General features: G+C 39.3%; 1 protein-coding gene across 2 annotated transcripts in view; it reads right to left on the minus strand.

Annotated features, from left to right (window-relative positions):
* The window catches only part of LOC126346278 (uncharacterized), a 176276-nt gene that overhangs the window by 26936 nt on the left and 121948 nt on the right, over positions 1-27392 (minus strand). For both annotated transcript variants that reach the window (XM_050002172.1, XM_050002173.1), the window contains exons 6-7: positions 19180-19307; positions 18833-18913 (exon numbers count right to left, since the gene is read on the minus strand). In XM_050002172.1, coding sequence (XP_049858129.1) covers positions 18833-18913; positions 19180-19307 — 209 coding nt within the window. The remainder of the gene's footprint in view (positions 1-18832; positions 18914-19179; positions 19308-27392) is intronic.

The following is a 27392-nucleotide window of genomic DNA, read 5'->3' on the forward strand; positions in this document are numbered from 1 at the left end:
AAGATTACTCATATGTTGTCTGACAAAAGAAGTGCAGCACCAAAAAGACATGGTCAGATATCAATGTAACTTGATACAAAACCACACCATCAGCGAGTAAGAGTAGTCACCAGAATCCAGGCCCAGTAGGGTATATCAGCGGTGTGAATGGTGTCAGATGTTGAGTGATCACTGTAAATGGAGATTATGCTTACATCTGTGAGGCAGTGTTATCAGCACCTGCCAGAGTTTGAACAGAGCTTCCTTTTTCCCTCCATTTGGTCAGCTGGACGAATCACACAGCATCCCAATTTGTGGGACATTTGGATGTAACAACTGCCTCATGTTGGACTGTATGGGAACATGAGGGAAGACATGCTCATCATCAAGATTTCAGTCCACTACATGTTACCATCACAAGGGAGGTTCTCTGTATTGTGCACCAAGCATATCGTACTCATTACATCTGCACCTACCATCTGACAACAAGTAATGAACTCCTTGCAATATTCTGTGCTATCGAGCACCACTGGTCAGAGACTAACACCCAACAGACAAGGAATTACTGTCCCATGTGTAGGCTGCTGTTAACATCACAACACAAACAGCTGTGTTTGGAGTGGCTCCATGATACGGACACATAGACTGATGCTGAATGGCACTGAAGTGCATTCAGTGATGAACCGCAGTTCTGCACTACGCTGGATGACCATTGTCAGTGAGTGTCGCTATGACCTGTGGAAAGATCTTATTCTTTCAGTGATTTGGAGAGGCTCAGCTGTGTTACTTTGGCATCATGTTGTGGGGAGCCATTGGGCATGGATTCAGGTCATGGCTGGCAGTGACTGAGGAAACTGACAGTACAAGAGTACATCACAGACACCCCACATCCTCATATCTTACCTATCATGCCACTGTCTCATGGTACAGTTTTTCAGCAGAACAGTGCTTTTCCACATAACACATCCCTCTATGAACTGTCTACGCGATACTGAAGTACTCGCAAGGCCAGCAAGATCCCCAGATCTCTCCCTGATAGAACGTATGAGATAGCTTATATGTCAACTCCACCCCAATGCTAATACAGCAAGGACCAGTTGCCAGAGTTGTGGGCCCAATTTCCTCTGGAGAGGATACAATGGCTTTATGACACCAGTCTCAACAGAATCAGTGTATGTATTGAGGCCAGAGAGGGTGCAAAGTCATACTGGTACATGGGCTCATTGTGCCAGGTTATTTATACTTTTAACTGATACTGTCACTGAAATGATATCACATATCCTCTTAATCTGTGGAATTTCATTTTGTTTCTTCCTCCCCTTTTGGATGTTTTCCTTTTTTTGTTAGGCAGTGTGAATAACAAGAATGAGAATGAATGCAATACTGATGCATGTGATATGCCTGTAGTAATTATTCCTCACTCCAGGGTGAGGAGCCATGTTGGCACTTGAAAATGGTGACAAAATATTTCAAAAAGGTGAGAAAGTCATCAATAAATAGATTTGGCACAAATGAACTGCTTTCATTTTTGATAATTCCTATGAACATGACTGGTTAAAACCATAATAAATTTCTCTATTATGGTCCTGGATGTGGTATGGCAACTTTTCTCTTCAAACAAATTTATTAATATTGAAAGTTAAATGCAGTATTGTTAATTTGATATTGGTAATCATAATTCACAAATAAAATCTACAATTCATTTTTACAATTAATGACATTCAACACCTCAGTACTGGAAAAATAGCAACAAAATGTTTTTGGATTAGTGTTTCTTAGGAATCTTAACAAAAAAGTAATCATACTAGATTTTCTTGTACTTTAACTCTACAGATGTTGAGTCTCTTTCTGAGATGCCCTGCTATCGGTAATGATCAATAACTTTGTTATCTACAGCTGGGTCATCTTTTCAAACTATAGAATCTTCCATTAGTCCAATAATTAATCTTGAAAGGCATCAAATGACATCATTTTTGCAGTCTTTAACATGTCACTGCACCTTTCACTCTTTATTATTTCTTTGGGATTTAAAAACCTAACACTTGTAAGGTACTTGATGAAAATGTCTTTCCCATCATCTTTACAAGTTGCACTGTAATGTCTTTGGCATTCTTTAGAAACCATGCCACATTCTTCCAGTTTACTAATGTCTTTGGTCACTTGCTGCTACTAACAGTTCGTTGCTCAAGAGGATGCAGATTATCCAAAGTAAAAAGTTCATTATGAAGAACTTCAGAAATACTCTCAACTGTTCTCAAAGCAGAAACCATCAAAACACAAGTCAAAAAGGCTTGAAGTTTGTTTTCTGTTTCTGTACACAGCTTGTGAAACAAAGGCATTTGGTTTTTGAAAATGTTGTGTGAACTTTTACTGAATACTTCTGCAGATGAAATTACAAAATGAAGTTCTACTTCCATTATTTATTTAAAAAAAGAGCATCTGCAATTACTTTGTAGGATTTGGACTGCACACCAGCAGAATTCCTTTTTAGAGGTATATGCTTAAGAAAGTAATACTGAACACCATCCCACTGTTCCAAAATCTTGTTTCCTGGAGATCCTAAAGAAAGCCACCTTGTGTTTGAAAACATAAAAAAATGTGATTTGGAGTGCTAAACTTCTCCTGGACATCACTATGTACAACCTAAACACTTTTTTTATTGACATTAGGTCCACTTGACAGCAGCATAGGGCATTTCTTTATGGACAACTAGATTTCAGAAAGTGCTTCACATAATTTCTGATGTAACATTTCACCATTTTCTTTGAGGAAAAATTAAGTTCTTAGGTGATGCATTGTTATGCAGTACCTACTCCCTGAGGAAAATGTAATAGTTTTTTGTAATTCTTTTTTATGTTTAGCACTGGTAGTTTCACAAAATTCAGTGTGTAATATGATGAACATGCTTCTTCTAACATATGTTCCTGGAAATATGGTGCCAGTCCATGAGTTATTAGGTGATTCATTTTCTTAGACAAAGGTAAAAAATTTTCAGAAACACCATCAGGGAACATCATCTTAAAAATGTTCACAAATATAATTCGATGGATCCACAGAGTAACTGAAATCAGTGATTTCACTGTCCAAGTCAATCCAACAGTGCTGGAACTAATCATTGCCAAACTTAAAGGTTATGTCTGATCTGAAAGTAGTAAATGAAACCCATGCAGTTCACATTCAATTTCAAAGTTCACTTATATTTTGTTGACACTAAGTGGTAAAAATTGCTTGAGAATCTTATCTCAAAATTAACAAAACAAGAATGAACTACCGCAAAATCAAAATATTATGTTTTTACTAACTTTTCCCCCCATGCAGAGACTTTACTTTTCAAATTATCTGTCTTTTAAGCCAGTCACTACAAATTATTTTCTCATCTCAGAAAGTTAATTTTCAAAATTGCGCAGTGTATCACACCAGCAGTTTTGTTACTGCAAAAAAATTACAATCTGAAACAAAAATATTTGACACTAACAGCAGTAGTGCAAAACATAAAAAAACACTCCAAAAAATCAAAAAGGAACAATCTATCTCATATATTAGAAGCCGTTCAGGTCAGATTTTATCTTTCATCACTGGAGCATTCCAAAAAGTTAGATGAATAAACAGAAACTTAAAAACAAATGTAAATAACCCATTTTCTTCATAAAAGGGGGAAAAAAAAGGTTGAAAAAGGTGAGAAGAGGTGACAATGTGATAGATGACTGACTCCTCAGTCTGCCATTATGACGACGATGCTGTTTCATTGTGTACACTCCAAGAGTTTTATTAATGCAGCACTATGCATTCTTTTAGGTGGATAAGATGAAAATCAGTCACTAGTAAGATTTCTGACACGAAAATATTAGCGCTTATAAAAAGAAATACTGTGGACAAAACAATCTAATGCTTTTGAAAAGTCACCAATAACACCAATTGTGTGTCACTTAAATCTCAAACAACATGAGTCATGAATTGAATAACAGAATGTTCTGTGGAGTGGCCCTTTTGAAATCCGAACTGAGACTAAGTATCTTATTTGGAGAGAGGTTTGTTATGGTACTGTCACACATGATCTTTTCGGTAGCTTCAAGAAGCAAGGAAGGAAGGAAGAAGGAGTGAGACTGGTTGGTAATTATTAACAACTCCCTTACTGTGGTTCTTGCAAAGGGGTCCATGAATAGTACAAGTTAGTCTGCTTGGAAATTTATGCGAAGAACGGGATTTTAGTACTTGAAATATTAACACTGCAGGAGGTTTTAATTTTGAGGAGGTTAATCATGGTCTTAATGACTTGGTCAAAATATGAAGTCATTGTGATTTGCCTGTGTATATGTGACTTTGCTTCTTGCATGTATTCTATTGCTTTATCATTTGAACTGTCCATACCAATCTTCTGAACTACCTTAAGGAAGTAAGTAATGACTACATTGGTTGTTTTACTTAATAACAAAATCATCGTCATATTCCTTAACAGATTTCCTGGTTTCTTTTTTATCTACTGCCCTTATATATTCAATTTTATCATCTGAATTGTTAATTTCGGATATTATGTACAAGCTTTTTGATTTCCAATCACTTTAGTTAAGATAGCATAGTACTTTTTCTAATATGCAATCATTCCTACTTCTCTATTAGTCCTAACCATTTCCTTTACCACTTCCTTTACCTTGTATAATATTTATTTCGTAATACAGGGGCTTTCGGTGTCTTATTAGTGCCATATTTTATCTTTTTCTTGGGAAAGGAGTTGATGGTTGCTTGGGTGGTTTAAGGAGGGGGAGGGGGGGGGGGGGGGCAGATGGGACCAAACTGCTTGGTCACCAGTCCTGCAGTTGATGGAAACTTGTATATGCAGACATTAAATTTGGAAGTGACATCTGTCAGATTTTTTATACACACCTTCAGTCAGTTTTCAGTAGGTCAGCCTTCAAACTTTTTGTTACCTGTTCATAAATTATTCTATCTTGGATAGATAATTCACAGATGTCTTGCCATGTCAGATTTACATGTAAAGTCACCAGTTGACTGCTTCTGCCATCATCATTGTCAGGTGTTATCTGTACACTGTACTGGAGTATTTCTTCAAGAAGGTGTAACTGACTGGCCCTCTGCTGGGGGTAGATGGAGGTGCACATGATGTAGGTCACCAACCTGTTGCCAAACTCTTTATTAACAATCATTAGTGTCAGAACAATTGATGCACGCGCAATGGTGGACCAACGGAGAGCCGAAACGAAGAGGATGCAGCAGCTGTGGCAATCAGCACAAGATTTCAAGTAAGTGTTTTAGTCTGCCAGGTTGTGTTCTTTGTTTACATTTTCTTTTACATTTGGGTCTATTGTACACTTCTGGTGGTAAAGGTAAGTGAAATATCTGTTGTTGAGAAACTGAAAACCCAAGAGGCAATTCAGTATTTGCTTGATGGTAGCTAAAGTTAAAGCTGATAACAAGGCTTTGCATAAGGAAATAGGTCATTTAAGAGACAAAAGAAGGTTGTGGTTGACTTCTAGCATGTCTCTAACCATCCTCAATGCTAATACTGTCTCAATAGTGGCACAATTTTTGGGTAAGAAGGGGAACATGTTTTTGTCTTTTTTGATAATTTTTATACAGTAATGAAGTTAGGGAACTGGAGAAGTGAGGTGTTATTGTGTTATAAGTATGGCTAATTTAAAATTAGTAGGCAACACTAGAAAATATGTAATGCACAATGAGAAGTTCTGGGATGCTCAGCTGTTTGTGATCTTTCAGGAAAGGTTAGTAGTTCATTACAGGAGAAAGAGTAGTTCTAGATATTACTGTGAACTGTTTAGAGGTGAAGTCCAAAAAACAAGGAGAATTGGTAGGAAAGTTTTGTAGATTGTACCAGTGAAGTCAATATTAATACATATCACTTGACAGAATGATGATCGTGCCAATAAGGACATTCTGCATGGAGTTGAACAATGGGTACTTTATGCATTTTTACTAGGTGTGGTGACTGAGGTGTCATGAAAAGTGCACATGGTATTCCCAAAAACATTGGACGAACCAGACACAACTGTGGCAGCTTTGTTTGGAATTGAGTCAGTGACTGGGCTGAAGGACAAGCGAGCAGTTTTTAATAGACATCATATGTTATAGATATGGCTCACCAGGCAACATTCAACTGTTTTATTAATTCACGTTGTCAATGGTACAAACAGGTTTGACAAGCCATTCAAAGACATCTGAAAGGGCATGGTATGTGGAACCAAGGTAACACACACACCCCATGTTAAGTTGGACAAGGGGTTGTGTGACCACTGCACAATGCTACCAATAAGTTTGACCGAGTGACACCCATGTGAGATATTAGTGGTAGACAGTTGTCTAACCAGCTCTGTAAAAGGAATGTTCGGCAAGTTTTTGTTGGATACAGGATTATAGGTATCCTTGGTGAGCTGAATTATATTTTGTGCCATAAATTTGAATCCACTATGATGTAGACTAAGTGGTGTATGGTAATAGTGTTCACTTTTGTGGTTTGGTACTGTTGACTTCCTGAGTGGGGAAAAAGAGATTTCTGGATGTATGTGGAAGTTCTCTCTAGTATAGGTGGCTAAATCATTGTTTTGGGTTAGACTTGGTTAAACTTTATGCCAAAATCAATCTAAAACACTGCATAGTAAAGCTGGATGCGATACCATTCTGTCCTGGTTTTACTGAAAGAACTGCGCAGTCACAAGGAACACCCAAGATGTTGGGTTAGTCAATTATCTGTATAAACGTTTTCTTAGACCCAAATCACAGGATATAATACCGAAAGGTACAGGAAGGCTGTTTTGAATGAATGTAGGAGCTGGTATTTTGATTAATACTCCATATGTAGAAGGATCCTTTCCAGAAAACAAGAAACTGGTTCCGGCACAAAGTTTTGTTCAACGTACTTTATCTTTTGTGCAGGAAATTGGGGGAAGTCAGGTAATGTCTGTCACTGTAGACCATTAATTCATTCCTCTCACACTGCAACAAAGTTTTGCGTGGCTTTTAGCCTTTAGTATTGAAATTTGTAAAATATGTTCACTAAAAATGTTTTTATAAAGTTGCTCGTATCAAGGTGATTATTAGTTGGAAAATGGTCTTAACATTTCTGTGAGTTTATTACACAAATACAAATGGAATGTCAATTTCAGTCCTTACAAAAACTATCCTGGAATTACAAAATGAGAACTGTTTATGTTTTATGTTCAAGTATTGACTAGTAACAAGCAAACCAGTGCAGAGATTATGTATGCTTGCTAAAGCCTGAATGAAATTAATGGCAGAATATGAATCAGTATAATAAATTGAATTCTACATGACCAGATAATTGGAATAAGGTTGTTATAAAATTTATATAAGCCTGTAAATTTGGCAGCCTGACACCTGAGATCAATACCTCATGTTATACTTATCCCAATGATCATATATTGGTACATTTCTTGAATATGATGTCTTCATAACATTCTTTATTAATTTTACTTAACAATTTATCATGTTGAAGCTCCTTCAAATCTTGAGTGCACGGAGACTGTTAATCTGTTTGACATGGCTGACATGAGCCTGGCACCATTTTTGCTTAGCACATGGTTGTGGTACTGAATGCTCATTTGGAAAAAAACAGTACTCAATTTACATTCTGAGCTCCTAACTTTATGCCTATTAAAAATTTACATGTGAGCCCACTAACTGCTTATCTGTTGGTAATGCCAGTGACTATAATGTTGTATAGATAATTTGAAGGTTCAGGCATGCCCTTGTACATGGTTTTTAAAAATAACCTGTTTTATCAATATAGTCCAAAAAAGTACATTCACTGTCACAGAAAACTTTGATTCCACGTCTAAGAGTAATTGCAGGAGTCAGCTAAATTTATCTTAGAAAAGGAATGATTCCTGAAAATTTTGCAATAGCTCTTCTGGATGCAGTATCCACTTTAGATTTAAAATTATCACAAATCAGTATTATGTCATTAGGCTTTCTAATTTCCACCATTGGTGTCACCTATTGGGTAGATATTGAGTTGTGACATGTCAATTTTGACAAAAGGATGCATCACACCTCCCAATCCTTTGCAATGATGAAAGATGCATGCCAGATTTGAAGAAAGTTTATTTGATGAGTTGTTGTGGATGTCACACTGTGGGAGGAACAGTACGTGATCAGTGCATTTGTGATGAAAGACATGAGCGTAGCACATCACATTTACAAGGTGGGACAGTGAGTCAGCATCTCCACCTGCTGTGGAGCAGCTTGTTCCTTGATGTCGCAACTTGGAGGTTTTTTGCAGCCACAATCAAAAGAGTTGTCATACAACAATGTAAACAGCAAGACATGCAAAAACCTAATGACTGTCAGTTGAAGCCTGTCTGAACTAAGATGATTTCAAAATCAATCAGTCATAATAACATATTTTGAAGACGGTGAAAATTTTGATTTGTGGTAATGAGTCATTGCATTAAGAAAACTGATATATTAGTTTAACATGGAATTCTTCTGAGTTATTTCAGTAGTACAGAATAAAATCCACACTCTCTTTCAGCACCCAAACAATGCAAGGAGAGGCGAAGTCCATAAGCTACTACTGGAACATGATTATTTGGCCTGCCTGGTAGGTCGAACTCAGCAAAACATAGAAACAGGTGACAGCAATAAATTTCATTAGCACATATCATCAAGGCCAAGAGGATGACAGACCATAATTTCCACAAATCACACTACCTTGACTGTGTTTCACTTCAGTATGACTGATGTTCCAACACCTGAAAACTGTAAATTATCATGTCTCCTACTGGTTTCATATGCCTGGTTTCATATGCAAGCAGTCATGCTTTTAACAATGACAAGTTAGCATTCGTAACGTTATTGTGAACAACATTTTACTTACCACAGGTACCATATTTATTTTAAGCATGGTAGATTCTTTACTATTTTCAGTGTTTTAAAGCTTCTATCAAAAATAATAACCACTCACCATATAGCGGAAATACACCACACACACACACAAATCTCTCTCTCTCTCTCTCTCTCTCTCTCTCTCTCTCTCTCTCTCTCTCTCTCTGTGTGTGTGTGTGTGTGTGTGTGTGTGTGTGTGTGTGTGTGTGTCATCTACTTTTGATGAAGACCTTACAGGCTAAAAGCTTTATTTGTGACACTTTTTGTAGTGCCGATCTACTATTCAGCATCTTCGCCATATGGAGAGTGACAGCTTTCCTTTTCATAATACTGTTACATTCCATCCTGGCTTTTCCATTATTTCATTCTATAAAAAATACAGGTTTTTAAATATTGTTATGAAATCTTCACATTACCTGTAAGGCAATATTTTTGGTTGTTACCATAGATCAGAGAATGGTTGCAAGACAGTCAAATCTGGTTATCATGTAGCTTCACTTACCTTATATTATGATCAAGAAAATTCAAAATAATTTTTAAATGCACACACTGTCATTTGAGTGTATAGTTTTTATTTAATTATGACCCAGGTTTCGACATAATATGACATTTTCAAGTGAGTGAGTTAATATCATTAACATATATTGCAGGACATCAAGCTCAATTGGCCATAATTAAAATTAATATTATTAACTTTCACTTTAAGTACTTCCTTAATTCAAAAAGTAGATGCACAGGCCAGCAAAAAACATATAGCAGCATTAGGTTATGATATGTGCACCTCAAAGTTTTGCGCATAACCCAGACAAGATACAAATAAATCAGAGTATTCCTTAAATAGCCAAAATATATCAATAGAATACTACTTGAGTTCATATTAACTGAATCTTGTATTTGAAAACAAAAGCTGGTAAAGATGGATTTTTGCTGTCAGTTGATGCCACTGGTCTGTTGATGTGCAGTGGGATGCCAGGAGCAGACAACAAACTTTGTTCTATGAGAGGTCATAATTTATGAACCAACTCATTAATATGACTAATAGAAGACAACATCAAAGCAGGTTGAACTATAGAATCAAAAGTGTTACTAGCCTTGTAAAACTGCAGGAATTGTTTGGAGATACATACTTCAAGTTTTCTCGAACTGCCAGAACCTAATATGCAGATAAAACTGGCATAATACCAGTGGTGTCCATGCTGTTGGCTTGAATATTGTCCTGCTCTGCCACAAACTTCAGCAGAGTATTCTGCTGTTTCTACAGTATGTCCAATTATTTATCAATCGACTGTTGTTGTTGCTGTTGTAGTTGATGTTGCAACATGAATGCTATTGCCACAAGAGAGTAAATTTCAAGTTCAAGGTGCACAGTTAACATGTAAGGGAGTTTCTCACCATCATTTAAGGTTTTGAGTTTCTCACTACCACTTAAGTGTCTTAGAATGACTCTAAACTAAGGCTTATTACTGCTGTTAACCAAACAATGCTTGCAAACCAAAACTGATGTCAAGATAATAGTACAAAACACAGCAGAGAGTGAACATCATGACTACAAGTAAAGTGATCCTGAATCGGTTGGTTGGTTGGTTGGTTTGACGTTTAAAGGGACAAACTACATGGTCATGACCATGTAGTTTGTCCCTTGTTCCATGGAACTAAGTCTATGGGATAATACGAAAACATACAGGACACACCACACGAGTTCGAGATGGACAAAAAAAAAACACAAAGCTGAACACACTATAGAGACAACAGACGATAAGAAAAGCACAGACATACAAGAAATGGGCAGAAGAGCTTAAAACAGTAGAGCAGATGTCCTGGGCTGGCTGATCATGAGGATAAAAAAGGACAAGCCAGCCATTCTGCAATACATTAAAATCTCTAACCTGAAAGTACTAGGGTAGAAAGTACAGGGAGACAAAGGACAGGAACTAAAACTTAAACTGAAGAATATAAACCAGCATCATGTAGAAAATTTAAAACCAAGTTAGCAGCAGAGGCATCGTCTCCTAAAATCAAAGGAATGGAGGCAGGGAGATTAAAATTCCGTCTTAGAGCTGCTAGATTTGGATAGTCCACCAAAAGGTGGACCACTGTCAAACGTGAACCGCAGTGACAACATGGTGGGGCCTCACACTAGAGAAAATAAGCATGCGTCAGCCAAGTGTGGTTGATGCGAAGGCAGCAGAGGACCACAGAGTCCCTGCGAGAAGCCCGCAGAGAAGACTTCCACTCATTTGTGCTCTCCTTGATGGCGCAGAGTTTATTGGGCATAATGAAGCTGCACCATTCAGCATCCCAAATCCCGAGAACTTTGCGGTGTAACACCGACCGGAGGTCAGATTCGGGTATTCCAATCTGCAGAAGCGGCTTATGAGTGGCCTTTTTGGCCAATCTGTCTACGAGCTCATTTCTCGGGATTCCGACATGCCCCGGGGTCTAGACAAAGACTACTGATCGACCATATCGTTCGAGGGCATAAACCGACCCCTGGATAGAAGTTACCAGAGGATGGCGTGGGTAGCACTGATCAATGGCCTGTAAACCACTCAACTAATCACTGCGTACCATGTAGGACTCACCAGGGCAGGAACGAATATGTGTAAGGGCACGAGAAACGGCCACCAGCTTGGCAGTGAAGACAGTGCTGCCATCCAGCACTATGGGCCAAGTGAGCATATAGGCAAAGCCTATGTGACCATCAACCAGCGAGCCGTCAGTATAGATGACTTCAGAACCATGGGATTCATCAAGGAGTGATAAGAAGTGACTGCAGAGTGCCTCTGGAGGAACAGAGTCCTTATGAAAACGTGATAAGTCCAGCTGTAGTTTTGGCCGAGGCATACACCACGGGGGAATATGTGTATGGACCCGTACAAGATGCTGGAAAGGAGAGGACTCAAGTTCCAACTAGGGAACGGACACATACGGTGATTGCTATCCCTGACTGAGGCTGCCATTCTGGGAGATGAACCAAGGGGAACAAAAGACAGTAATTCGGATGCTGAGGAGAGGTATGGGCATGCCCTGCAAAGTGAGTGAGCAGTTGGTGGCACCTGATGTGCAATGGAGGGTCTCCAGCCTCTACTAGTAGACTGGCCACTGGACGGACCCCATAGCGGTGCACAGGATCAAGCAGCTTCAATGCTGAGGGCGCTGACAAGCCATACACTACACTCCCATAGTCGACTCACGGCTGAACTAGGGCTTTGTAGAGCCGCAGCAATATAGAGCGATCTGCCCCCCCCCCCCCCCCAAATTGGTGTTTCTCAGGCAGCGTAGGTCGTTTAGGTCGTTAAGATGCCCCCAGCACTTTCACTTTCGCTTAAGCTGATGAATGTGGGGGAGCCATGTTAGTCGGGCATCAAAAACAAGTCCTAAAAAGCAATATGTTTCGACTACCCCTAGGAGATGCCCATCAAGAAAAAGGGCAGGGTCAGGGTGGACTGTCTGTCGCCGAAAGAAGTGCAAAACGCAGGTCTTGTCAGCAGAGAAGTGAAACCCTTGGTCGAGAGCCCATGACTGTGCTTTCTGAATGGCTCCCTGTTGTCAGTCTTCAGCAACACCAATGGTTGAGGAACTCAAATAAAGGCAGAAATCGTCAGTGTATAAGGAGGGCGACACTGACAGCCCTACAGCTGCTGCTAGGGCATTTATAGCCACTAAAAACAGTGCAACGCTCAATTCATATCCTTGTGGGACCCCATTCTCCTGGATATGGGAGGAGCTAAAGGAGCCTCCTACTTCAATACGGAAGGTACAGAGGGTGAGAAAGTTCCGTATAAAAATCGGGAGTGAGTCACGGAGGACCCACTCACGCAGCGTGGCAAGGATGTGATGCAGCCATGTTGTATCGTATGCTTTTTGCATAGATGCAAAGATGGCGACCAGATGCTGACGGCGGGCAAAGAGCGTACAAGATGGCACACTCCAGGCACACCAGATTATCGGTGGCAGAGCGGCCCTTACGGAACCCACCCTGAGATGGAGCCAGAAGGCCCCGAGACTCAAGTAGCCAACTCAACTGCCAGCTCACCATGCATTCGAGCAACTTCCATAGACTGTTGGTGAGGCTAATGGGGCAGTAGCTGTCCACCTCCAGTGGGTTCTTGCGAGGTTTCAAAATGGGGATTATGATGCTTTCACGCCATTGCGACAGGAACTCACCCTCAAACCAGATACAGTTGTAAAGGTCTAGGGAGCATCGCTGGCAGTCCACAGAGAGATGTTTGAGCATCTGACAGTGAAAGCGATCTGGTCCAGGAGCCGTATCAGGGCAAGCGGCTAGGGCACTTTGGCATTCCCACTCACTGAACGGAACATTGTATGACTCAGGGTGGCACATGTGAAACGAAAGGCTCCAACGTTCCAGCCGCTCTTTGAGGGAGTGGAAGGCCAGTTGGTAATTCGCAGAAGCGGAACTCTGAGCAAAAAGCTCTGCTGATTGGTTTGCAATTATGCTGGAGTCAGTACAGACTGCTCCATTCAGTGAAAGCACACGTACACTGACGGGGGTCCGACAGCCATATAGGTGTCTAGTCTTGTCCCAAAACTGTGATGGAGAGGTACAGAGGCCATTGGTGGAGACAAATCTTTCCCAGCACCCCTTCTAGGGATGGTGAATGAGGTGGCGGGCCTGCACACAGAGCCGTTTAAAGGCAATGAGGTGTTCCAATGAGGGATGCTGCTAGTGATGCTGGAGTACCTGCCTGCGATCTCTAATTGCCTCAGCGATCTCGGGCGACCACCACGGCACAGTCCTCTGCTGAGGTGACCCAGGAGAACAGGGAATGGCAGAGCCTGTGCCAGTAACTATGCCAGTGGTAACCAAGTGAACCACCACATCAATGGCATCATTGAAAAGAGGCTCAATAGCAGCAATGGAGGTGCACAAATCCCAGTCAGCCTTATTCATAGTCCATCTGCAGGGGTGCCCAGAAGAGTGACGCTGCGGCAGTGACAGAAAGATTGGGAAGTGGTCGCTACCGCACAAGTTGTCACGCACATGCCACTGGACAGATTGTAACAGGCCAGGGCTGCAGATCGAAAGGTTGATTGCTGAGAACGTGCCTTGCACCACACTGAAATGTGCGAAGGCACCATTATTTAAAAGAGAAAGATCGAGCTGTGCCAATACTTGCTCAAGGACTGCCTCAGCCTGTTGCCACTGATCCACCCCACAGAGGGTTATGGGCATTGAAGTCACCCAGAAACAGAAAAGGTGGCGGCAATTGGTCTATTAGTGCAACCAGGACATGCTGCGGGACATCACCATCCGTTGGAAGATAGAGACTGCAGACTGTAACAGCCTGACGCATCCACATCCTAACAGTAACAGCCTCTAAAGGTGTTTCTAGAGGGACAGACTCGCTGTAAAGGGAGTGAAGGACGTAGATGCAGACGCCACCAGATACCCCCTCATAAGCTGTCTGATTCCTATAATAACATCGATAGCTACGGAAGGCAGGGGTTCGCATCACTGGAAACCAAGTTTCTTGAAGAGCAAAGCAGAGGAAAGGGTGAAGGCTGAGAAGTTGTCGGAGTTCAGCAAGATGGTGGAAAAAACCGTTGTAGTTCCACTGGAGGATGACATTGTCCATGGCCGAGAAAGGCGTGAAGGGACTGGGGTCACCTGCTGCCACCGACTGAGTATCTCTGCAAGTGCTATCCATTGTGTCTGAGGGACCAGCAAGATCTAGGTCCTCGGCGGATGCCAGAATCTCCACCTCATCCTCAGACGCACAGCTTGAAGGTTGCGGTGGGGTGGGTGCCACGGCAAGTTCCTTGGTCTTCTCTTGCTGCTCCTTGGGTTGCACTGGCTGGGAGGGCTTCACCGATTCAGTCTTCAGGACAGAGGAGGATCGCAAAGCCCTACGACCAGCTGCTTGTGGGCACTTATGCCACTGTCGGGCGTTGGATGCTTCTTTGGCTTAGAAGCGGGGACAGATGTCCCCGATGGGTGGGGGAGGGGGGGGGGGGAGGGGTGTTGCTCCCGAGGTAGGTGGTGCATGAGCAACGGGGGTAGTGGGCAAGGGGGCATGTGGAGTTGTACGGCTTGGTGATCCAACTGGAATTCACTGAACTGATCGGGTGAGCAGGGTTGTTGTAGCGGCGGCATATGAGGAAGTCATGTGCACATGATGGAGTCGTTAATATTTCCTCTTAGCCTCAGTTTAGGTCAGTCGGTTTAGGGTCTTGTATTCCAAGATTTTCTGCTCTTTCAGTAAGATCCTGTAGTCTGGTGAGCAAGGTGAGTAATGCTCTCTGCAGCTGACATAGATGGGAGGCGGGGTACAAGGAGCATTGGGATGTGATGGGCTGTCCGCAATCTCGACGTATGAGGCTGGAAGTACAATGGGAAGACATATGGCCAAACTTCCAGCACTTAAAGCACCGCATGGGGGGGAGGGATATAGGGCTTGACATCACAGTGGTAGACCATCACCTTGACGGTCTCTGGTAATGTATCACCCTCGAAGGTCAAGATAAAGGCACTGGTAGCAATCAGATTATCCTTTGGACCCCGATGAACGCGCCGGATGAAATGAACACATCGACACTCTAAATTGGCATGCAGCTCATCATCAGACTGCAGAAGAAGGTCCCTATTGAAAATAATACACTTGACCATATTGAAACTCTTATGGGGTGTGATGGTAATGGAAACATCCCCCAACTTGTCACAAGAAAGTAACCTTCGTGACTGGGCAGAGGATGCTTTTTTTATCAATACTGACCCAGAGCGCATTTTGGACAAGCCCTCCATCTCCCCAAACTTGTCCTCTAAATGTTCTACAAAGAACTGAGGCTTTGTTGACATGAAGACTCCCCATTAGCTCTCATACAAACTAGGAACCGGGTTGAACAAGTGGCACTGTCATCCTAAGCCTTAAGCTCCTCCCACAGTATGGCCAGGGACGAGGAAGGTTTTGGGGGCATATTTCTGAGTGTTGAATTGAGCCCGAGAATGCTTAGAGACTGCTGCTGGCCACCAGCGAGAGATGATGTACCACGCTTCATTGCAGGTCATCCACCCTGATGCCACCCTCTCCGACCAAGGGCCCTCCCTACGGGCACCACCCACCCTCAGCAAGCGCAACCTGGCAGAATGGCCATTGCCGTGATCCTGATGCCCCAGGGAGATAGGCATCTACTACTCCTTGGCATACGTGGGGAGTTAATGGTGCAGGCATCAGCAGAGCGATCCCTGTGTTGTCAGGGGGCTTCAACCAACAGGGTACATGGTGGCCCCACCACAACGGACTGGCTCCCGTGCTGGATACTAGGTGTAAGGAAGTCCATGGTTGTCATCTCTGCAAAAAGCAACACTTCACAGTGCATAGTGGAAATCACACCCAGGAATGTATCCTTGCCCAGGAGATGGAGAACGAGCGGGACAGCAAAGCGATGACGAGAAAGCTCGCTAAAGGTCTCAATGCACAATGGACACAATGCACCATGTAAGGTGCATGTAATTTGCCAATTGGCTCACTCTTTGAAAGAATTTGGAAATATGGAGGTCAAACCCAAGAGGGGACCATCACATATAGGCCGAAATGTATGAGACTCCTTTTAGTCGCCTCTTACGACAGGCAGGAATACCTCAGGCCTATTCTAACCCCTGAACCCGTAGGGAGGATCCTGAACCAGTACAAACAATTGAAGGGCAGAATATTCTTACACATCAACACACATTCCAACAGAGCTCCGAAATCAAAGTGCAGGTCCAAAAACAAGGTAGTACCAGCAACTACGTCTTCAAAAACAAACTACAAAAGGTGCGTGCACCCACCTCTGTGTCAGGTATTTATTTGCATTAGATGTGAAATGCACTCCATGACCTCTATGCTTACAGCTGCTGTAGGTTGAACTATGAACCATATCAATAATTTCATCTCCACTCTTTTGAGTTCATCTACATGTCACTGGAGTGGTGCAATATTAGAATAATACTTAACAGTTCAATATAAAATTAAAGTAATCTCGTGAAGTATAGCACATTGCATCACACCTACGTTAAGTAAGAGACAGTAGCAGGCAGACAGCTTCATACATGATTCATGTCTCGCATGATAGATCCAGTAATTAGCTGCAAGTAGTTTCGGCTGTGGCCGAGAGGTGTCAGCATCTTGCAGACTATGAAATTATCAAGTATATTAAACTATATATTTGGGAAATGAAACTGTATTGATTGATTACTACAACTCCCATTAAATATTGCTAATTTTTTAAATCATTAGTGTGAAGGATGGTGTGACTGTGAAGTACTAAATAAATGAATATTGTTATGTCTATTAACTGAGAGTACATTAATGTGAGAACTGTATATTGAGAGAGGGAATCAGACACAGGGAAAACTGTAAAGGGCAACCAGCTAGTTCATGCGACTGAGAAAACAAGACACATTTTACAATAATTTTTTTATTTTAAGAGGGAGCTATTTTGGTATTTGTGGAGTTTGTAAATTTGTTCTTTTGATAAATTGTTCATAAAAATTATTAAGCTGTGATTGGTCAAAAGTAAAAGACACAGGATTGCGTGGTTTATTACCAATACTAGATTGGTTATGACGTATATAAGCCAATCAGAGGACAGCACATTCACACATATTTTGTGGGCTAAGATAATTGCTTTTTGAAGACTAAGTTCAGCTCAGATCTCAGCCATGATCATGTTTGGACAAGGATGTAGGAAGCTCCAAATAGATTTGAAATTTTTATGGAAGAATTGTTAAAATTTGACCATGAAGTCCCGCAAAGTGGACATGAATGTGTGAAAATGATAAATACGTGTAATTCCAATTTTAATATATCAACTATGACTTTTGAATAACCAAAATCCACATGGCATGTTATATAAGATGCGACCACAAACTGAACCTTTGTAGTGGTAAAATTGTGTAACATCTGAGCGAGTATTCTGTCACAGACAATCCATTTGTTAATCCTTTTAGTAATGGGTTTGGTTAGTTACAGTAAGCTGGCTATTATGATTGACTATGATTGCTTGTGAGTATTGAAACTAGAGCTTAAGAGTAGTATGGGATTGTCAGGGTTTTTGTATTAAACAAGTACCAATATATAGAACTTTTCACTCACAAGCTACCATTCAGTCAGTGAGTCAGTTAATGTGATACTGAAAACATTTGTTGCACCCAATGCTACTGGTTCTACTACAGCTTTTCCAATTGAGGAACAGTAATCATTTTCAACAGGGAAGGCATGCAGATCAGAATGCAAAAGTGAATGGAACTGCCTTCTACAGGACGAAACACAAATCACTATCCCGTTGCACTTACTCACAGGCCACTATTTCTACAAACTGTTTGTTTATCTTGATTCAGTGACTGAAAATTCCTATCAGCAGCATGGCAAGTAGCAGATCTCATTGAAGAGCTGCTTGACACATAATTGTACATTGAAAAACTATTTACTTTCAAAAATATCACTGTATCCATGTAAGAGTGGAGCTACTAATATGTGTAAATTTCAGCTCTGTAATGTAATTGATGGAGTAGGAGCTTCTTTCAAAATAACTGGCCTGCTGTTAAAATTCTAGGTTACATTCAGCTGACATCAAATCAAATCATACTAAACTACACAGTGATAATTTAATGTCAATACAGTGCAGATAATAAGTTTACAATAGTTCTTATCTTCTGTTAATGTATGTGTTCACTTGTTTCACATTCCTGAAGGTTCTCATTCCTTATTGGATTCATGAAACATGATGAATGAATCAATTTGCTGTATTGGTATATCAATAAAGCAGAACACAGACACAAGAGAAAAACAGAACTGCTAAATATTTAAGAGACTCTCACATAGTGTATAAAAATTTTATCATAGTCTCACAAGAATTTTGAACTTATCTTTGGGTAAGAACAAATTTCTAAATTTTAAACTAAAGGTATTTATGCAGTATCTGACTACCAGCAAATCCATTAAAACTTTTCATCCATGGTGGCTGAACTTACCTATTTCAATTCTTGCACTCTTCTGATTTGTGAATGTAGTATTCCTCCGCAATGGGGATTTGCCACTACTGGATGATGAACCTGGTTACATAAAAGGTAGTCAATTTTTTTTATATCACTGAGGATTTCCAAGTGCATTAAAAGAAAGAGAAATCAGAGTGCCACATATTTTAACATACTTTCAACCTTTTGGACTGTATGTAGTCAACCTTTTGGTCTATATGTAGTAAATGAAAATGAATTTTGGCAACGAACAACATTCCTAAATCTTCCACTAAGGATGTCTTTGTGCGGTTTATGCAATACCACTGCATTAAAATAGTGCTTCGTATGTAATTAAGAGTTACCTGTTCCAGTTTTTCTATTCTTTCTGCTCTTGTTAATTGCACTGCTGTGTCTTATTGGTGATTCATCAGACCAGGATGAGACAGAAGTCCACTGCCCTAATGGTGTTTCCTTCAGAAAGTCTTTTTTCCTGCACATAATTGAACAAAAGATCAAAACTGATGTTGTTATCTGAGCTTCTCCAACTAGTGTTTAACTGAGCTGTCTTTCCCAATCATTATATACAATCTAATTTTGAAAATTTAGACTACTTAAATGCAAATTAGTGACAAAAGTTGAATTATGGTTTAAATATTTGATCACAATATTATTTAAGGACCCTGTTTACAGTAGTTGCAAGGTGTGATCTATAGAAACCACAGAAAATTTACACGAGTGTTCAAAACAAACAATAAGAATGGAAAAGGAGTAGAACTGGAAAAAGAAAGAAACCATGGATGTCCAGAGAATGAAAGATGAGAAAACCTAAAAAGAAGACAAGGCAGCCTATATGTATGTGAGGAGAGGAAGGTGAGACAAATAATGTAAAATGGGTATGCTTAAATAAATGGGATAATAAAAGTGAAGTAAATAAAATGTCAATATAGCTAAAATGAACAGTGAAAATTACAGTATAAAGCGTACAACCACATATCTTATAGCAGAGCCTTACGTTTAATTTCCAGTACTACTCCTGAATGATATTTGTGGCACTAACACAAAAAAGTGACTAATGAACTGGGATTTATGCAACAACAAAAAGAAAAACGTTATCTATTTAGGCTATGATTTCTTTCTGGGATTTGGAATATGGTTCTATATTCAAATTACCAGCAGACAGAAAGGGGGCATTAAAAATATACTTCATTATTAACGTCTACAAATTTTCTAGCATTTGGATTCATGGACTGCAAACTTCAGTCAGCAGCACAGTAACTATGAAGGTCACCTTTTAAGTTGTTTCACAAATGAGCACAAGACAGCTTTACTGTTGTTTAAGAATTTCTAATTTGTTATTGTTTAAATAATTAAGTGCATGCTTTGTATATAGTCGGCATTTAAAGCAACAATGTTGTGAAAAATGGAACTTTTATGAGAAGGTTTTTGTTGGTTGGTTTTTTTATGTCTTTCTTAAAGGCCTATCTCAACAACAATGCCTCAAATCACTCTGTTTAAGGTTTGGTAATCAACCACCTTCAGAAAAGACTGCATACAATAAAGTATGCACACTTTCATCATGGTCATGCAACTGTCGGCGACAAATTTTGTAGGATCAACCATCATCAACTGTTGTTCCAAGAATAATTGATGCTCTACACATTATAATAGTAGAGGATCAATCTGTGACTTATTGTGAGACAAAGGTATCTTTAGGCACACTAAAGACTGCAGTACTTTCAGTTTTGTGTGAACATTTTGCCATGGAAAAAGATCTGTTCCACACAGATTCTGCACAATTTGACTGAAGTTAAGAAAAGGTTCATGACAATTTCTGTGCATGTTGTGACCACTACTGTAGAGAACCAAAGAACAGCTAATGCTGAATGGTAGTTTATTCCAAAATGTCATAATTTTTTATCATGGCAGTGTCAGCTATCACACACTACATGAAATTATCAATTATTTGACAGAGAAAAACAATGAATTAATGTTTTACTGCCTGCATTCTTCTGATGTATCACATATGACTTCTTTTTGTTCCCTCTTGTTGAGCAAAACATGTAGATAGTGCTTTTCATTATTTCAAGAAGCTGTTAAATGCTTCAAAAATGTGTTACTGAGGTTACAACATCAGAATGGAGAAAAAGGTTTCCTGCAATGGTTTGAATGTGTTGAAAAGTGTAAATTATAAAGGAATATTCTGAGAAAAGTATTTATTTGTACCAAAGTCAAAGAAACAGAGATTACTGCATGACAGCTATAAAACAAAGTGTAGGGCTATAGATAGAGAGATGCTGAATGAAATGTGTTTGACTGTCGGGAGCAACACGTCATGCCTTCAATGACTACCATAGCAGAATACTGTGAAGTGATCTTTCACAGAACCCAAAAAAATTCTGGTTGTATCTAAATGCTGTTACTAGCACCAAGGTAGTGTCCAGTCCATAATTAACGAGACAGGAACTGAAATTGAGGGTAGCAAAGCAAGAGCTGAAATGCATAATTCCGTTTTCAAATGTTCATTTACAGTGAAAGATGGAGGAGAATTGCCCAGTCTAGTCCTCGTACCACTGAAAAGATGAATGAAATAAGTATTAGTGTCAGTGGTGTTGACAAACAGCTAAAATTGTTAAAACTGAACAAAGTTCCAGGTCCCGATGGAATCCCTGTCAGATTCTATAATGAATTTGTGGCTGAGTTACCCCTCTTCTAACTATAATCTATTGTAGATCCCTTGAACAAAAAAAAAACATTCCTAGTTCTTGGAAAAAGGCACAGGTAACACCCTTTTACAAGAAGGATAGTACAAGCGATCCACAAAACTACTGTCCAATATCCCTGATATCAATTAGTTGTAGGAAGTTGGACCATATTCTGAGCTCAAACATAATGAGGTATGCTGAATAGAATGACCTCCTCAATGCCAGCCATCACGTATTTCAAAAACATTGATCATGTGAAATCCACCTCCACTTTTCTCACATGAGATACTCAAAGCTTTAGAGCAAGGCAACCAGGTAGCTGCAATATTTTTTGATTTCTGAAAAGCATTTGACTAAGTACCACATCTAACTTATTGTCAAAAGCATGATCATTTGGGTAACAAGTGAAATTTGTAACTAGATAGGGTACTTTTTGGTAGGGAGGACGCAGCACGTTATCTTGGATGGAGAGTCGTCGTCAGATGTAGAAGTAACTTCATGTTCATATTTTATATTAATGACCTTGCAGAGAATTTTAATAGTAAAATCAGGCTTTTTGAAGAGGATGCAGTTACCTATAATGGAGTAATACCTGATAAGTTGCATAAATGTTCAGTTAGATCTTGATAAGATTTCACCGTGGTGCAGAGAATGGCAATTTGCTGTAAATGTTCAGAAATGTAAAATTTTGCACTTCACAAAACAAAATAATGTACTATCCTATGACTATAATATCAGTGAGTCACTGTTGGAATCGGCCAACTCATACAAATATCTAAGTGTAACACTTTGTAGGAATATGAAATCGAATGATCACATAGGTTCAGTCACGGATAAAGCAGGCAGTAGACATCAGTTTATTAGCAGAATACTGGGGAAATGAAATCAGCCTGCAAAGGAGATTGCTTACAAATCACTTGTGTGACCAATTCTAGAATATTGCTCAAGTGTGTGAGACCCGTACTGGATAGGACTAACTGGGGATACTGAATGTATACAGAGAAGGGCAGCACAAATGGTCACGTCTGTTTAATCCATGGGAGTGTGTCACAGAAGTACTGAAGGAAATGAACTGGAAGACTCTTGAAGATAAATGTACACTATTCTGAGAAAGTCTATTAACAAAGTTTCAAGAAGCGGTTTTAAATGATTACCACCCCCCTATGTATCGCTCACATAGGGATCATGGAGATAAGATTAGAATAATTACTGCACGCACAGAGGCATTCAAACAATCATACTTCCTGTGCTCCATATGTGAAGGGAACAGAAAGAAACCCTAACAACTGGTACAATGTGAGGTAACTTTTGCCATGCACCTCACAGTGGTTTGCAGAGTGTAGATGCAGATCTATATGTGTAAACAGCACTCGTACTTGATTTGGTTGTGTGATGGTCATATACTGGCCACTTATCATTTGCTATATAGGTCGATTCAAATGTAATAAAAACAAACATATAAGTCTTTGACATTCTTTGTGTTGCCAGCGAAACATACATAAATTTAAAACAAAAGTTTTTGTCTTCTTATTAGAGAGTCCAATTTTGAATTCCTAGTTTGCTTATTACATAAACATGCAATAATAAATCTCTATGAACATCTAGTGAAAATGTAGATCACAGATAAAATTCCAGAACACTGTATTACAAGAATGATCCATTCATTATTTAAAAATAGAAGTAAGACTAACAGTAGAGAAATAAATAGCTTTTTATATCATTCTTAGACTTCAAAAAGTATATGATAGTATCCATGCATTCACACTTTTAAAAATCCCTCATATCACGTGATCTGCAGTCCAAATTAATAAAACTCACTGAACTAACTTTGACACTAATTTCAAGGTAAATTTCAACAGAGAAACTTCACAGCTTTCATAATAGAAACCTGTCTGAGACAAGATGGTGGATTATCATGACTGCTTTTTAATGTAGCCCTTGATTGTATCATGTAGATCTGGCAAAAATTAAAGCCACCTAAAATCATAATTGAGGCAAAACTCACAATAAGAGCTGCCTGGAATTTCTTGATGATTTAACTTTCTTAGCTCATGACATGGAAGATGTTCATTCCCATGTCATCAGTCTCCAAAAATTGCCTTAAAATTAGATTAAAAATATTCACCAACAAAAGTAGGATCATGCCCATGAAACCCCGTGTAAAAGCAGTCTTCATAAATAATCAAAAAATGAACATGGTTCTACAGTCCAAATATCTTGGTGAAATCATCAATCATAACTTAAGTGAGAAACAAACATGGATAAATAGAACTAACAAAATGAGAAAAAGGTTTTTTTCTAACCCAGTCAACATATAAGAAAGAAGAATGGCCACTAAGACACAACTCTATAAAACATTAACTCTCTTGGAAGTCACTTACACTTTCAAAACCCTGGTCCAAATTAAAAATGAATGAAGAGCTAATCAGGTACTCAAAACTGAAAGAATCAGCAGAACTTGCATTAATAATAATTACCAGGTCAAAGTAGTTGGGAGAATCCTCCCCAACAAAACTGCCTATTGAGAGAGTGACCTAATCAAAAGCACAATGAAGAAGAAAAGAATCTTATTATTTTTGCATCTTAAACTGAAAGGAAATATGTTTTTACAACAAACTGTGATGACAAATTTTAGAAAGAAGTCAGGAAGACAATGGATCCAAGAAATTAGCAAGATCTTAAAGAACTGGACTCCAGATAACAGATACAGAGGACAAATATAAGATCAATACTCTTCATACCATAAATTTTCAGAAGAAATGACACATAGAAGGGCTAAGATATTTCAGATGAATTTAGAAAATTACAATCGGAAAGAATGAAACAGTATTGAGCAAATCGCAAAAAATGAACAGGAAAATTTGAATGTGGACGGACACAAGAGACCTAGTGACACCAGCAGAGTTCATAACAATGATAATAATAAAGTACACTGAGTTATTTGGAAGAAATTTCAGTTCAGATTGCTGAGCAAGGCTGCTAAGAGTAAGACATTTTATGTTGTTGAACAAAATGTCCAAAATTTGCTGGCTACATACTGAGCAATAACATGGACCCATGACACATAGAAGGGCTAAGATATTTCAGATGAATTTAGAAAATTACAATCAGAAAGAATGAAACAGTATTGAGCAAATCGCAAAAAATGAACAGGAAAATTTGAATGTGGACGGACACAAGAGACCTAGTGACACCAGCAGAGTTCATAACAATGATAATAATAAAGTACACTGAGTTATTTGGAAGAAATTTCAGTTCAGATTGCTGAGCAAGGCTGCTAAGAGTAAGACATTTTATGTTGTTGAACAAAATGTCCAAAATTTGCTGGCTACATACTGAGCAATAACATGGACCCATGGCTTCTTCAATGACAAATAATGATTGCAATTTTCTTCTACTTTATAGATGTGAATATGTAACCAATGAGTTACAAATTATGCCACAAGACAGTGAGTACTAAAAGGGTTATTTCATGTCAGAATGCCTAATTTTGAGACATTTTACTGCATGACCATTATAAATTTCAATGAAATTGTATGTGTCGCTACTAGCTGTACAGACTGTCATTCGCCTCTCAGCACCTGTGTGTACCTGATATGATTGAACCAGACTATACAAAAACTCCCTCAAACAATTAATGTAGCTTTAGCTTGTTCAATCATTCAGAGCTTGCAGTTCAACGTCACATACCACACAGGGAACAAAAACATCGCAGTTATCTCATAAGTATGCACTGCCTAATCATAAATAATATAAAAAGCACAATCAAGAAAAACAAAACCAAAACACATGTATATAAAACACAGTGCTTCTGCTGTCTGGCACAAACTGTTTCACAGCACAACATTTGTAAACAGATGCGGCTGGCATATGGGACACAACACTATAACTGCATGATGTCGCCACATCAGCCCCCTTGGCGCAAGCGGAGTATTATTCCAAATAGTGAGTTGGAAAGTGAATGCCATGAGCAGATATTGAGGTATGTTTTGGCATATCCACTGATACTGTAATCTGCAAGGTACATTTTGGCATGTCCACTGATACTGTAATCTGAGCCAGTGGCTGTGGGGTCAGAAATGAGACAGATTGCTGAGCAAGGCCATTGTCTTGGAAGCTTAAGAGTTTTTGCTTCTTGGAGACATAAGCTGGTTTAACCCTATCTATAGAAACAGTGCTTGTCTTTCAGTTAACTGAAATGTCAATCGTCTTGTCTCCCCTTGCGACTACACGGTAGGGTCCTGAGTACGGTGGCCGCAATGCCAGTTTGACGCTTTCCATGTGTAACATGAAGTGTGAACAGGATTTGAAGTCTTGACACATGAAAATGGCAGCTGTACCATGTCTGTGAGGCTGGTGTGGGTGGATTTGTGCCACATGCTCTTACAACTGACATAGGAATTCTGCCTGATCATCCCTTGGTTGTGATTGGGCTTTCGCTTCCACAAATTGCCCTGGAATCGTCAACATATCATTGTACAACAGTTCCAACAAAGAAGCCCCTATATCTGGTTTGAAAGCATTTCTGAGGTCGATTAGTACCATGGGAAGAGCCTAGGTCCACTTAGTGCCTTATTTGAGTGGTGTCATCTCTTGATCATCCCCTTATTGGCCACGTGGTATATCATCATTATCTGGTGAGTTGTGCCAGAAAACTTCATGAGTTTGCCAAACTGGTCAGATTCAAATTATTGTATTCTGTCTGTTGTGACGTGGAGAGCCAAAACATGATAACCAATGTGGCACGAAAGCTTCAGTTTATGTAGTAGCATTGTTGCCCATGTTGGAACCTAAATGCACTGTTCTGGATTCTTAAAACACATTGTTTCGCATGAGACTGATTTTGAGACTTTCAAAGAAAATGGTATTTGTGAAACAGGTGGCATAATATATACTATTATCACCTTTTCATAAAAATTGTCATATTTTTGATGAATTGGTGGATTATTGTAAAATAACTAATGAGCGAAATTTTGTATTCCACATTCTTGTGCTACCAACCTATTGTCTACTAAGTTTCATGTTCAGCATTGGTTTACTCTATGAGCTATAATGATCTGCAGTTTATATTTTTCTTGTGCTGCAATTGTCATGCCCAAATTTTATTCAAATTATCAAGCAATTTTTAGCCCACATTGGATAATCAAATACACACAGCTTTCGAATGAGACCAGTTTGGAAAGTTTTAGAGAACACAGTTTTTTGCAAAATCATGTAGAAAATACCACATTTTTTATCTCTTTATAAAATCTTCAACTTTACATTTCATTTTTTACAGAATTGGAAAGTGGTACATAAATCAAACTTTATATTTGAGAACCAAGTGTTGTATGGTTACCACAAACCGAGTTTCACATTTACCATTACTTTAGTCGCAAAAATATAACAGGCCAAACTTTGAAATTCTTTGGGCATCCATTTTTTTGGGCTATTTTGTCTAAAATGTTATGGGTGAACATAAATCATAAAATTCTTTCATTATTGTTTTCCAGAGAATGGATAAAGTTTTACAAGCTGGCCAAATTTCATTTCTTTCCACAAACTAATGCACGAGATATAACAGCTAAAAGTAACCAGAAACTCGTGCTCACTCCGTTGAAATTGGTGCATGGAGTCAAACAAGTGACTGTATACTGACCAGTATTGCTTTGGTGGACTTTAAACTTTGCCAATGTTCACTGGACACATGGGTGAATGTTCACATAAAATTTCATCAAAATTTGAGCAAGGAGGCCTTGGTGAGTTGACATGGAATGACCAAAAAGTGTATTAATATGTCTATTTCTTTATTTTTTGAAATTAGAATTTATGGAAAGAGCAATAATACTTTAACTTAGACGTTTGAGCTCAACAATGTATATTCAAGACCCCTT

This window comes from Schistocerca gregaria, chromosome 1 (genome assembly GCF_023897955.1).
Source record: "Schistocerca gregaria isolate iqSchGreg1 chromosome 1, iqSchGreg1.2, whole genome shotgun sequence".
Lineage (NCBI taxonomy): Eukaryota > Metazoa > Arthropoda > Insecta > Orthoptera > Acrididae > Schistocerca > Schistocerca gregaria.